The sequence below is a fragment of the Juglans regia genome, chromosome 1 (genome assembly GCF_001411555.2).
Source record: "Juglans regia cultivar Chandler chromosome 1, Walnut 2.0, whole genome shotgun sequence".
In the NCBI taxonomy this organism is placed as follows: Eukaryota; Viridiplantae; Streptophyta; class Magnoliopsida; order Fagales; family Juglandaceae; genus Juglans; species Juglans regia.
In genome coordinates this window covers 12,873,836-12,887,485 of record NC_049901.1, presented here as the reverse complement: position 1 = coordinate 12,887,485, position 13,650 = coordinate 12,873,836, and the positions used below count along the sequence as shown (strand labels likewise).

Here is a 13,650-nt window from a genome sequence, read left to right as displayed (position 1 = left end):
ACAATAATATCATTTTTAAAATAATATTTTTTTTTTTACGTTCATTTATCAATAGGACTGTACATGCAATCCTCTATTCAAAACTACAAATAGAATTTCTTCAAATTTAATAGGTTAGAGATTAAGAAATTATAATAGATATTTATATATATAACCTGAACTCAACTTGATATAATCTAAACCAAATTTGAAACATACATAACGAAAAAACTTTTATCATAACACACGAATCCTACTCAAAATAATAGGTAATATTTCGTTTATATAATTTTAAATTTTTTACAAATTAATTCATTTTTATATCAATAAGGCCTGTTTGTTTTCTCAAACATTCCTATCCCATTTTATTATTATAAAATTTTTAAATTTTTATACAAAATAAAATAAACAATTCAACTTTTTTAAATATTAAAATAAAAATAATATTAAAAAATATATTTTAATAATATTTTATTTAATTTTAAACTTTCATTTTATTTATAAAAACAAACAATGCCTAATAGTGTGGAAGTATCTCAACGCTTTAAAATTTGAATGGTACTAGAGCCACCGATAATGATACCAAATTAGGTACACAGCATAAATTTTAGATTTTTCTTTATTTTTAAATTATTTGTTTTATTTATAAAAATAAATACACACAAATATTTTAAGAAAAAAAAGTTTTGTATATTAAGATCCCGTTTAAATAATGAGATGGAATAAAATATTTTTATATAAAAATTGAAAGTTGAATAAAATATTATTTTTTAATATTATTATTATTATTAAAATTTTAAAAAAATAAATTATTTATTATAATTTTTTATAAAAATTTAAAATAATTATAATAATAAAATAAAATGAGACCAAGTTTCTATATCATTTCTCATATTATTTTTGTTAAAATTTTCACCAATTGAAAGCGTAATTTGATACGGACACTGTTCCCCGCCAAATAAATGATAGCAGCGCGCAAAAGATATACCCTCTTCTTTTAAATTTATTTTATTCTTTCGCTCTCTTAATTCCCTCACAAGAGAAAAACCCTACGCCGAAGGAGAAGAATGAAGGGTGGGACGGTTCAGATCAACTGGCACGACACGAAGCCAGTCCTAACAGCTGATTTCCACCCTCTCTCCGGTATCCTCGCCACCGGTGGCGCCGATTACGACATCAAGGTACCAGATTTGACTGTAGACACTTTTTGTTTTATTTCTTTCTTTAATTTCTTGAATTTGAAGATTGCTACCAAAAGTTGTGGAACAGGCCCATCTTCGAAAAAATCACCACGATTTGTTTTTTGTTAGAAGAAATGGAAGTTATTGTGTAATGAAACAAATCAGACCCTGAATTGTTGGTTTTATCTTTGACATTTATTGGTTTCCGTGAAATGAGAGACTCCCCTATAATTTAATTCCTGCAGGTCGAGTTCGGTAAGTATTTTTGGGTCATAATACTCTAGAGTTTCCGTCCAAACTCTAGGGTTTAGAGTTCAACAAAGATAGATACAAATTGTGGATCCAACTATACTTGTTGAGCATTTAATGATGATCCTAAAATACACATGATCAACAACAAGTGTTGTAAGACTCAAATACTGTATCTATCTTTCTCCAACTCTAAGCTTTAGAGTAAAACTGCAACCCTAAGGAATTTTAATCCAACATTTCTGTCAAAGTTTTTTCAAAACTCGTTTGTTTTCTGTTTGAAAAAATTTTAATTGGAGGTAATGTGCTCAATATTGAGGCTGAACTTTGGGAGTGCTTTCATCCACTCAGTAAGTTCAAGTCTTCTGTTATAACTAAAGTTTCCTTTGGTTGAGTTGGAAATACATAAAAATAAACAAAACAAAAATTTCTAAAAGTTTTTCATTTCTTTAGTTGATTTATGAATAAATGGACATCTAGGATGCTGTATTCTTTCTTAATTGGTCTAATTCGTGGGGCTACATTGAGTTACCCATTTATTTAGGGAACCAAAATGACAGATTACAATAATCACATTTGGCTGCCTTTTTACCTTTAAAAATGATGTTTCAGTGATGATAGGATCTGAATAGTAATTAATAAGATTGAGTTATTATATATTCTTTTTGGGTCAGACTAACTGTTGAGCTATGCTTAATTGTTTCAGCTCTGGTTAATAAATTCAGGTGCAGCTGAGACGAAAGGCCCTGCAGCTTCCTATCAAAATAGCCTTTCTTACCACAGTTCTGCTGTAAATGTCCTTCGGTTCTCTCCTTCCGGTAATGACATACCTCTGCTTTTCAAAGCTGTATTTTTTTGCTACAAGATAAACATTGTGATTGAAACTGAACCATGACTGTCGAGGGAAAACTATAGAATAATGAAATACTTCATGTGTCAAGTGATTGCGTAAGAACAAAAGTAGAGTAGGAAGAAAAGTGCACGTGATTTCTTTGAGTACAGTAAAGCTTATACGACTCAATTCTTGACTCTTCCTCAACCTCCTAGGATTAGGCCTCTCTCTATGGACGCTACCCAACAAGCAAAATATTCTAACTCAGTACTATGGATCCTCCTAGTGATACTAAAAACCCTAGGACAGCCATAATTAGGAAAGTATTCTTAACATGAAAATTATGCTCGGTATTTGGAGAACATTATGATTCTGTCAAGGAATGCAAGTGTCAATAAAACCATCAACTTAAAGCAGAATACTGTTTCAAAGATGGAATGATTATGATTAACTAGGTGTTAACTCTTGTATACCCCTTGTGTACCTGGGCTAAGCCTATTCTTATTAATAAAATATAATCGTTTACCTATAAAAAAAATGATTATGATTAAAACCACAGGAATCTTGAGCCCCTCAATGTAAATCTTGAAACTGAGGAAACTAGAAAGTAGTTCACATACTAGTAATAAACCGATCTTCAATGGCTGCATCACGTTGTTTCTACTATTTCAATGCTTTTTAATTATTGTAATTTATCTTCTTTTGTTTTACAAAACTAATATTTTGCATTGAGTTTCTATGTGTATATTAACAAGCCTTGTAGAGGCTTATTAGCTGTAAATCTTGATGTTCTTTTTATGCTGGGATTGATATCTCTCCTTTATATAATGCAGGAGAACAACTCGCATCCGGTGCTGATGGTATGATTTCAGTCATTGTGGTTTTTTCTCTTTTATAGCGATGCGTTATGTACTCCAGTTTTATCATTGCTCAGCAATGTGATTTAGCTGGGAAATTCTTAAATTGTGCTGGCCTACTTCAGGAGGTGAACTGGTAATTTGGAAGTTACACCCCACAGACACAGGTCAAACATGGAAGGTTTTCAAGACTTTATCGTAAGACCTTGCATCTGAGTTTTTCTAGTAAGCTTTTACATGGATCACATTTAGTTCTATACAAACACATGCCGGGCTTTTTATCTGGATTAGACTGAATCTTGACATACTAAAGCCAATTCATTTATGATTCTGCCAGGAAGCTTGTCCTTGAATTAATCACTCTCGTTTTCAGGATCCGACTTAAAACCTGTCAGACAATCAGATCATATTTCTGAAAATATATCATTAATAAGATAAAGTAATGTATGTTTAAACATGGATGTTTTCAAAGGTGAAGAAATGTTGTTTAGGTTTGGTAGTCCATGTTGAACATAATCTATCATTGGGCCTGGCTTGTGGTATTGAGTTAAACCATATATATAGACACCAAATAGTAAAGCTTGTTTCTTATATTTCTGAGATGAATAATGTGGTCCAGAATTTTTGTGGAATAGATTTCACAGGAAGGATGTCCTGGACCTGCAGTGGTCTGCCAATGGTGCATTTCTCATTTCTGGGTCTGTTGATAATTCTTGCATCGTGTGGGATATGAGCAAAGGTAAGGACAATTCACTGTGGTCACAATATTTAGACTACCAAATAGTAAAGAAAATCTCAGTTAAAATTCTGTGTTGTATCCTTTTTGTCCATGTTTCTGTTCTTCAGGTTCTGTCCATCAGATCTTGGATTCCCACTCCCATTATGTTCAAGGTGTTGCATGGGATCCACTGGCAAAGTATGTGGCTTCCCTTAGTTCTGATAGAACTTGCCGTATTTACATTAACAAACCTCAAGCAAAAACTAAAGGCATGGAAAAGATTAATTATGTTTGTCAAAATGTCATTACAAAGGCAGAACAGCCATCAGTGGATGATTCTAAGGTAAGGACATATTAGATCATCTTTGTTTTCTATGAATTGTACATCGGATTTTTCGGATGTTATAATTTTTGTGAATGGTTTCTGGTGCAGTCTGTTAAAAACCATCTTTTTCATGATGAAACGTTGCCATCTTTCTTCCGAAGATTAGCCTGGTCACCTGATGGGTCATTTTTACTTGTGCCTGCAGGTATTGACCAATATTTAAATATCAATCCATCTACTGTGGACTTATATAGTCTAGTACTTTTTCTTTGAATCTTGGTTATCTGGTAACTTGATGGAATTATCTGGTTGCTTCATGGGATTGTCATCAACACCATAGAGTCTCCTATCACACTTTGGAGTATTCATGCCAATGATTAATCATCTCAGGCTGTTCATTGGATTTTCCCCCTTTTCTCTTTCAGGTTCTTACAAGATTTCACCTGCATCTGAAACAGTAAATACAGCTTACATATTTTCCAGAAAGGATCTGTCAAGGTAAGATTTTAGATGCATGGTTTTTTAGTTGTCCCTTCTGATATTGCTCTTCTGTTGCATTCTTAAGACCAGCCATGGGCACCAGATATTGAGCCTGATCTCTTAATGCAATTCAGCTGAATTAATAGCAATCTGTTCTTTTCAGTACGCAATAACTAGACTTTTAATCAATAAAATAGCTTTGAAGGAGACTTTCTTCTGTCTTGCATTCATTTTCTTAAAGTTTCTCACATGCAGGCCTGCTCTACAACTCCCAGGTGCCAGTAAACCAATCGTGGTGGTTCGTTTCTGTCCGGTAGTTTTTAGCCTCCGGGGAACTAATCCAGGTACTTCTAGGATAATCTGTTTCAAAACATTATTGCTGTTTAGGCCAATGTATGATATTAATCTTCGATAAGTTGTGCAGCTGCACTCTTTAAGCTCCCTTATCGCCTCATTTTTGCGGTCGCTACTTTGAATTCTTTATACATTTATGACACGGAGAGTGTTCCTCCAATTGCAATAATGGCCGGTCTTCACTATGCAGCCATAACGGACATTACGTGGTAAATTTTATACCAGTTCCCATGCAATATGCTCCTACTGTAATGTTGACAATTCTTTTGATGATTTTGATAATGTTTTGAATGCCTACCATTGTTTGTGTTCAAAGGTCACCTGAAGGCCGTTACTTGGCATTATCCTCCCAAGATGGTTACTGTACATTACTAGAATTTGAACACGACGAACTGGGATCGCCCATCTCTTTATCAGGTCTTGCCTCTTCTTTCCCATTTTTATCACTTCTTTACCAATCCTCTTTTCCCCCTTGCAAGTGCTTAGTTCCTTTCTTATTTGACCTGCTGTAGAAGAAACAAAAGTCACGGGTGATGAGAATAGGGGCCCTGTTCAGAAGCGAGAGGAGATGATAATTGATGCAACTAGGAGCAATGTTGCAGCAGAGAGCACTAAATCCGAACCAGGAAAGAATGAAGGGAAACTGGCATCACCAAGCTCAACAAGTACTCCCATCTCAAATAAACCAGCTAAGAGGCGTATTACTCCCATGGCAATTGATCCTTGATAAGTGCCACTCTCGCCTCTGTAAAGCTTGGCATAGTCTGTCTTTCAAGGTTTAATCTATGCTGGTTTATATTAATTTTCAAGTGTAAAAGAGATGGATTCGACAATCTTAGTAATAGATGCGTAAAACAGAACCTCCCCCCCACCGTGTTCCTTTTTTCGAGGAGCTAGATTTCTTTGTACTAGATTTATGGTCATAGATCAAGGCATCGAGCCAATTTTATCATACATAGGCTTCTAGTATTGAAAATCTGGTCGCGGCTTTAAATCCTATAATGATAACGTTGCCAGAAAATATGCTGAGAGAAAATAATAGTATGTTAAAGGGATGAGGGACTATCGAGTCAACCTTTATTCGGCCCAATTTTGAAATTCATACGAGATGACACCGTGATTTAAGATAAATTGAAGGGATGAGAGAGGACGAATGTATGCAGGCTGTACTCATCTTATGATAATATGATATAAAGGAGCTAGACCTTGGGGTATCTTAGGCTAGCATCATTTTATTTGATTGGTTGGGTATCTTCTCTAACCATTGAGGATGTTTGTTGGGTTGCTTTGACTAAATGGTCATGAACTCACACTTTTTTCTTACACTGAGGTGAACTTTCCAGGAAACATGTTCTGTTTTGACACTGGACAGCTCAGCTAGACAAGAGGATTCCACCTTTTCAACTACTTCCTCTGTTTGCTGTGGGACGAGTTTAGTGGAATTTGCATTAACCATATTCCCACTTTCTTTAATCATTTATAGGTTGTACGGCTCAAGATTTTTAATGAAACATGAGTATTCCATGGGAATGGAGAAACTGATATGCAATCTCTGATCTGCGAGGAAACTGTATATTAAGCATTCTGGTAGTCCTGATTTCCTTTGTTGATAAAACAATCTTGTTATATTGGTTTTTGGACAAACTGCCTTTTGGGAGAACCTTCAGGGTCATCTGTCCGTCGGTAGAAGGGTGTGACCGGGGGGTTGCAGAGGTGGTCTTGTTACCCCGTCGTTCCAGATAAATAAAAAAAGTGCAAAAGAAACAAAATGGGAAAAAGAAAGTAGCAGCAATTTAGTGCACTTCCTTGGTTGAGACATACATCGTTTCATTATACAAATTATTTCTCAAAGGAACAGAGCACAATTCAAAAAAAGGCAAATAAGATAGTCAATCTCTTCCTTTATTTCTTTCGTTTAAACAAACATTTCATTGCCATAGAAGGCGATTAATGAATAGATATGAACAAAATCGTTATATCTCAGAGAAACTTTTAGCCCCTCTAAGATAGAAGAATCGCAAAAAGAATGAAAATATCAGTGTCTGTTACAAAACTGTATCTGCCGTGTAACTCTACACTTTTGAAAACCCGTTGCTATCTTGAGAATTTTGGGATTGTTTGGTGCTGGCTGCCGCAGAATAAAAGATAATAACCGAAAAGAAACTTAATGCATAAGTAACTGTTATTCAACTTTTCTGGCTTCTGAGATGAGAGACCATAGGTGCCTGTAGGCTGGAGCTTTGGCGATTCACTTGCAGAAAGAGAAAACTGGTGCCAGAAAATTCACATTGGTAGCCATTGTATGGAGTGGGACTGACAAAAATCATGCTGGCATGCACCTAAACAATGGAAGCTATTCAGATAGTAATTGGAACGGAAGCTACTCACCAGAAATGTACTTAGTCGGTAAGAAGGTATGAGAGGATAATTTCATTCCACACATCAGGTACTCCTGGTAGACACCAGTGGCTACAGTCAGGTGTAAATGGGCTGTCACTCCAGTTACCCACGTGTGCATCACTTCGCAGAGCTGACATGGCTGTTATGTGCAGAACAGTTATTGGAACTTTCATATTCTTTACCACCTCCAATACGGTGTCTGAAAATAGACTTTGGTCTCTTCCTCTAGCTTCTGATAGTGGGTTCTGGGTCACATTGCAAATCCTACGAGTTTGATCACTGATGCGAAAACAAACAGTATCCTTAGTCGTGTTGAAGACAGCTCATGTGCACCTCAAGAGAAATACATACAAGGGTAGCAATTAAAGAAACTAACGTTAAACAAATATGAGGATGACATTACCCCTTCAAGTATGGTTGACACTAGCAACTATTATTGAACTGACATGGAAGAATACTCCTAAAGTTGTTTTAGAGGTAGATTGGCAACTTCACATAAAAAAAAACAAAGGGATACTGTTGTAGAGGTATGTAATTTAGTGAAAATGTGTTAACCTACAAGTTTCAACAGGGAAAATTCATTCATGGTTCTGTATATTCAGAGTAGTTTCCAATGAATTATAGGAAAGCCAGAGATGCTTGAGAACACAGCGTCATATTGCCAATGCTAAAAGCATACCCCCAGTGAGATGGCTCAAAAGTTCGAAAGAAGACTTGTGTTCGATTTGTGTTGATATTTTTCTCAACCCACGATGCCCAAGTGCCTAGTGCAGTTCTGAAGGCAGTGAGAATTGGCATTCCAAGCATTAAAGAGTTTCCAACCTGGAAATAACAACCACTGTTCCAAATACAACTTAGAATTATTTTGTACAGGTATATATAAGAAAATGTGCAGATTGTAATGGTAGTAAACAAAGACTCATAGTTCAAAATACATCAGAAATTTACTTGATGATATAATGAGGGCATGACATGCAATTTACTAATTATTTTTTTTACTTTCATTTGATAAGATAAGTTCTATTAATGATTAAAAAAAGGTATTACCCAAGTACACAAGGAGCATACATCGGATACACGTAGTTAGAGAAAGTAAAAAGATCAAGAAAGATTTCTATAGCTAACCATTCCTTAATCATGCATGATACAACAAAACATGTGCAGCAAAGTAAAAGTTCTGTGAGCGTGTGTTGGAATGCATGCCAAATCAAATAAATGGGTGATTTAGAAGAAACTATGGTGTCACTTGGAACAACTAATTCACTAGAGATGGTTACTTTTATTTTCTCTTTTCTTCTTCATTTTCCTCCACCCAGAAAATGAATGGTTTCTTCATATAATATACTTGCTCTTTATATTTAGATATTTATGTTCTTTGTCCTTAGTGAGAGGTAAATAGATAACATTCTTTAGTGTATGACCTGATGAAGAGAGACCTTTTAAGTTCAAGTAGTTCTGTTTGACATCAATGGATATATCTAGCATAGAATAATTTTAGAATGCATTTAGTGGTATGCTTAACAATCCAGACATGCTTGTGGAAGCATATCATATGCTCCAGCAAATACATATCGATTTCAATATGTATAGCCAAGGCCCAGTTCTATAAATGCAATTTTTCTCTCTTCAACATTACTACTATGACCAATTTCCTCGCATTTTTAGTTAAGAAATCCATTTTCGTCACCAATGACCTATAAAAATATCTCATGGACACATTAATATTTTGAAACCACACAGTTTAAGTGTCTTAGGAGAATGATGAGGGGAAATTTGTCCAAGTTAAAACTTCTATGCAGAGAAGCAAATTTAGATTCTGCTTTTAAGATTACCAATGTAACAAACAAACCAATAGAGATTTCCCCATGAATAAAAAGGTCATTTTGCAAAGTTTATTTCAATAAAATCCCCATATGGAACATCATAAATATGATTCAGCAGGGTCAGCTGCATCCAGTAAACATGATTCACCCTAGCCTGAGAAAACTCTGACTTACAACTTTCAGTTACACAAATCATTTATCTCCCTCAAGCTCCCTATGAATCCATCCTCAAAAAACTTTCGAATACATAAGCCATAAAGGATCTATTGAGAAAGGAAAGTTGAACAACCAAATGTTGATACATTTAGAGGCTCAGTCAATGTTTCACAATGTAGCAAAACTGGTTAAGCAAGACCATAATATTCCAGGATAATATGGATATGACTTTAGAGGGAAATGTGAGAGGACTTTGTTAATTTCAGATAATGGCTTCTCAGGGACAAGTGTTATAGAAGGCTTTTATGGGATGAAGGCTTTGTTAAGGGTAGTGTAAAAGGATATCAGAATCAGATGAAGAGTGTAGACCACGAACAATTGCCACTCCATTGAACTTTCAAACTAAAGAAGGGTGATCCTTGGATTGTCTTACAGAGAATCAAAACCCATGCATGCTGAAGTACCACTACAAAGGAATAAATGTGAATATCATATCCAGAATGAATCTCAAGTGGAAGATCCTGCAGCTCAATGAATTGACTGGCACAAAAGATAACTGATATGGAGATATCCTCACACGAAAGAACAGGAAAAAAAAAATCCATACATTGCTATCTCCTTAAGAAGTTTTCATTTGGGAGGTGTTTCCTTATAGTGGCACCAAAAAGCTATTCTATCCAATAGGAAAATCATCTAGAAAATTAGGAAAGCTGCTTCCATTCCTCCATGTTTACCATCTCCGAATGCTGATAGATATGAAGCGAACAGGGAATAAAGGTTCAAGGCTTACGAATTTTTGTTACCAAAAGTTGCATCCAATGCCTAAGTTCTCTGACCTAAAAAAACTTAACACCATTATGATCGATTCCAATGGGTAATGGATTATGAATATCTGGATTATGCAATACAACTTTTGTGCATAATCCAAATTATATAAAGTACAATGTGGTGAAGTGATAATAATGCTGTTTATAATGCACTTTCGATTTTACCTATAAAAAATGTTGTTTGTAATGCACAGCTTTGATTTGGATGTTAGATTAATGGAATTAGGATTGTGTGCTGTCCATCGAAATCATGGATTAGAACCTATGATTCAATCCCAGTAGTTCTATCCAAGCAAGAAACTTCATACAGAAAAGCACAGTTAAATAGAGATTTGTACAAAAATGAGAAACTTACGTTTCAAAAAGCTTCCCCGGCACCCACCATTGTCCTGTGTTGAATATGAGAACATCTGAGTTAATCCAATGGGTGCTAATGTTATCTAACTTGTCCAATTTAAGCGTGGATTTGACCCTCTTTGGTGCATGTTTAGGCATCCAACCCTGCTGAACCAGGAAAACTGAACGGAAGAACTCGATAGTAAAGTTGAAGGAACTAAACCGAACACCTAAAAACCTAATCTGCTTTGTAATCTTATTCCCATTCATTTCATAGACACTTTTCTTATTCTCTACACCTGTCATAAGCAAGCATATCAGAGACTCCCACTGTGTTCGGCTCATAGAATCACCAACAAAAACAACTCTTTTGCTTCTAAACTTTTCTAATATATTCCGCACATTAAACCTCAGAATATCACAAGTCTTGGGCTTCCACCTCCATCTAAGATAATCTTTATCATTCCGCCCATTTCCCAAGCAATTGAATCCTTGTTCAACAAAAGGACATTCCGTAGCATTGTACAATGGGTAACTATCATCCTGCACCCAACTTCCATCAAAAACATTGCAACTACTAAACGTACCATTAAATTTGGATGTATCATAGTCATGAAAGGCCTGGCTGAAACTTGGGAGGAGAAACAGATAACCGCAACCAATTGCTATGATGAATGAAATCAAAGACCCAATCACCACAAGAACATGAAATTTGCGGGAGACCCAGCTCAACCGCCGGACCCTTGGGCTTGTGACACTCGGGGCCCTCCGGCCGAGTGACGTACTGCGTTTGAAGGATACACTCCTATTGAAACTAGTCATCATCTCAGTCATATTCATTAAAACTATTCGCCATCTCAATCATCCAGAACTTGTAAAAAACGCGTCCTATGTTAAACAAAATATCAGTCGCAGGATCCAAAAGAGTCCAACTTTCCATATATAACTCGAGACCCATTACAGAATCAATCTGAGGACTATATAAATCCAACCATTATCACATCGAAATCGGCAAACATGAAAACCAACATCGAGCTCAAAAAGTCGTCAACTTTCAAATCATATAAGCAGCATCATTAGTAGCACTCCAAAGGACAATAAATCAAAATAACTTCACAATCTACATGTTGAACCGAACTCAAAAATTCATGCTCAGAACCACGCTGTTACGAGGACCCGTAATAGAAGGTGACTGAAAAATCAGACGGTTAACGTTTAAAATCATAAGAAAAACAAGCCCTGATGCAAAAGCAGCTAGATTGAAATAATCTTGGATGAATTTGTGAAGGAAATGATACACTAACAAAATCTGAAGACATTGGCTACGAGGGTGGCGCAGAGAATGAGAGAATCTACCATTGAATCTCTAGAGAATATGCAGAGTGCCGGAGTTGGAGAAATGTGTGCGGAGACAGAAGATGGAAGAGGCTTCGGAGATTTAGGTGGTTTTTGCAATGGAGGAGAACGGAGGAGGTTGAGAGCAGAACGTTCAAGTAAAGAAAGAAAAACAGAAAATAGCTTGGGCATAATTAGAAGGAAAAAAAAAAAAAAAAAAGCGTTTTTTTCTCGACAAATATTATATTAAAGATGATGAATAAATCTACACCCGCATCGTGAGATGGCTCCCGATGTAATTTTTTTTTTTAAGTGATTAAGAAAATATTTTTTTATAAGATGTTGTGATTTTTAAAAAAATATATTTAAAAATATGAAAAAATAATAAAATAAATATATATATTTTTTTTCATAACTTACCGGTGGCCATCCTCTTGCCCTATCAAACAGCTAATTGGAAAGATTAAAAAACTATTTATTTTTTGTTTGCAATTTTTATTTTTGAAAGAATTTATGTATTTTAAAAATAATGTTAAATATAAGTCTTAAATAGGTCAGTTTCCCATAAATTATTTGTACAAAAGTGAGTCTTACAAGAAATATATTTTTTTTTTTTACACTTTTGTTGTAAGGTACTATAAAAGACGTGTCCTATCACCGATAATGATCGGTAACTTACAAATCATTAAGTGGGATGGTGAGGTGTGCATGTGATTCTTTCGATATCAATAATAATTGAGAGATAATAGTTTAAAAATATTTAATCAGATTGATCGAAGGTTATCTATTACCCCTATATATATATAAGAATAAAGAATATTGAATGAATATTAATCACTATGTAATCCATATCCATAGTGTAAGGTTTACTTCTTCCTAATAAATAAGGTGGCTAGAGTCTTTGTTAAGTTACACGACTCTTTTGAGTCCTTTATGTGTGATGTGGCTTGGGTCTTAATTTAGGCCAGACCAATATTAACTTTTTTATATATAATTTTTTATAAAAAAAAATTACGTAAAATTTATCTATTTGAAATTTATATAAATTATTAATCTAAAAAATTATAGATATATATCCAAGAAAGAGAAGCCGGATCGTGAAACAACATTTTCTAAAATTATGTATATATTACTCGAAAAAAAAAACCTATGTATAATATTGATAAATTATTTTTAAAGTCATTTAAATATGTTGACTAACCAATCTTCGCTAAAATTAATAATGGTCGCATCCAAGTGGTTGATGCCGGACTCAAACATTCGATCCTATGTTTGACTTTTCAAATCCTAAATTTAAAAAATTCTATGTACCAACCATATGATACGAGAGATCGAGACCGTCCGAGTGGCTTTCTTGTTGGTTGGGTCTCTCTTTCTCTTAGGCCAGTCAATGCTAATCTCAAAGCTGGAGCATGATCTTCATGACTGATATTTGTAAATAAATTGCAGTCTTAAATGAACAGTAATAATAATTTATATTTTTATATTTTTTTTTGTATTTTTAATATCATATGAAGTGATAGTAAAATGAAAATATGAAAAAAGAAGAAAAGAAAAAGAAGTTCCCTTTTAAATTATTCATTTCAACGTCGAAGTTGGCTAAATTAATAAATAAATGATTAATGTGCTGTCACTACGTTGGCAGAATTATTTTGTAATTAATTGGGACGGACATGACGTGCTAGCTTGCTTGATATATGCACGCATGTTACGTCGACCTCATGATCTGTTGCATCCAACTTAACGAGTACTACTGGATCAAAATAGACGACCATGATCATTTGCCATTGAAACGCTA

At 34.7% G+C, this 13,650-nt stretch overlaps 2 protein-coding genes across 4 annotated transcripts; one reads left to right on the top strand and one right to left on the bottom strand.

Annotated features, from left to right (window-relative positions):
- The first annotated feature begins 970 nt into the window (after window positions 1-970).
- Window positions 971-5,929, top strand: LOC109021007 (chromatin assembly factor 1 subunit FAS2-like). The gene is made up of 12 exons (XM_019003549.2): window positions 971-1,160; window positions 2,116-2,227; window positions 3,075-3,101; window positions 3,224-3,296; window positions 3,734-3,837; window positions 3,945-4,159; window positions 4,250-4,346; window positions 4,567-4,639; window positions 4,877-4,965; window positions 5,046-5,184; window positions 5,292-5,392; window positions 5,488-5,929. The coding sequence occupies exons 1-12, from the start codon at window positions 1,047-1,049 to the stop codon at window positions 5,700-5,702; spliced, it is 1,359 nt and encodes a 452-aa protein (XP_018859094.1). The 5' UTR covers window positions 971-1,046; the 3' UTR covers window positions 5,703-5,929.
- Window positions 5,930-6,858: 929 nt separating this feature from the next.
- LOC109020996 (protein trichome berefringence-like 7) lies at window positions 6,859-12,022 on the bottom strand. 3 transcript variants are annotated; one of them, XM_019003537.2, is made up of 4 exons: window positions 10,537-12,022; window positions 8,055-8,213; window positions 7,364-7,654; window positions 6,859-7,243 (listed from the first exon to the last, which is right to left on the bottom strand). In XM_019003537.2, the coding sequence occupies exons 1-3, from the start codon at window positions 11,355-11,357 to the stop codon at window positions 7,375-7,377; spliced, it is 1,260 nt and encodes a 419-aa protein (XP_018859082.1). In that variant the 5' UTR covers window positions 11,358-12,022; the 3' UTR covers window positions 6,859-7,243; window positions 7,364-7,374. The 3 variants fall into 3 exon arrangements, with proteins under 3 accessions (XP_018859082.1, XP_018859081.1, XP_018859080.1); XM_019003536.2 differs by having other exon boundaries at window positions 6,859-7,654; window positions 10,537-11,709; window positions 11,874-12,022; XM_019003535.2 differs by having other exon boundaries at window positions 6,859-7,654.
- Between the last annotated feature and the right edge of the window lie 1,628 nt (window positions 12,023-13,650).

Coding starts and splice junctions, on each gene's coding strand:
- LOC109021007 (XM_019003549.2), top strand. CDS start 1,047: ATGAAGGGTGGGACGGTTCAGATCAACTGGCACGACACGAAGCCAGTC. Junction 1,161..2,115: donor GCGCCGATTACGACATCAAG/GTACCAGATTTG, acceptor TAATTGTTTCAG/CTCTGGTTAATAAATTCAGG. Junction 2,228..3,074: donor CCTTCGGTTCTCTCCTTCCG/GTAATGACATAC, acceptor TATATAATGCAG/GAGAACAACTCGCATCCGGT.
- LOC109020996 (XM_019003535.2), bottom strand. CDS start 11,357: ATGAATATGACTGAGATGATGACTAGTTTCAATAGGAGTGTATCCTTC. Junction 8,214..10,536: donor CCGGGGAAGCTTTTTGAAAC/GTAAGTTTCTCA, acceptor TATTTGGAACAG/TGGTTGTTATTTCCAGGTTG. Junction 7,655..8,054: donor TTTGAGCCATCTCACTGGGG/GTATGCTTTTAG, acceptor TTTTCGCATCAG/TGATCAAACTCGTAGGATTT.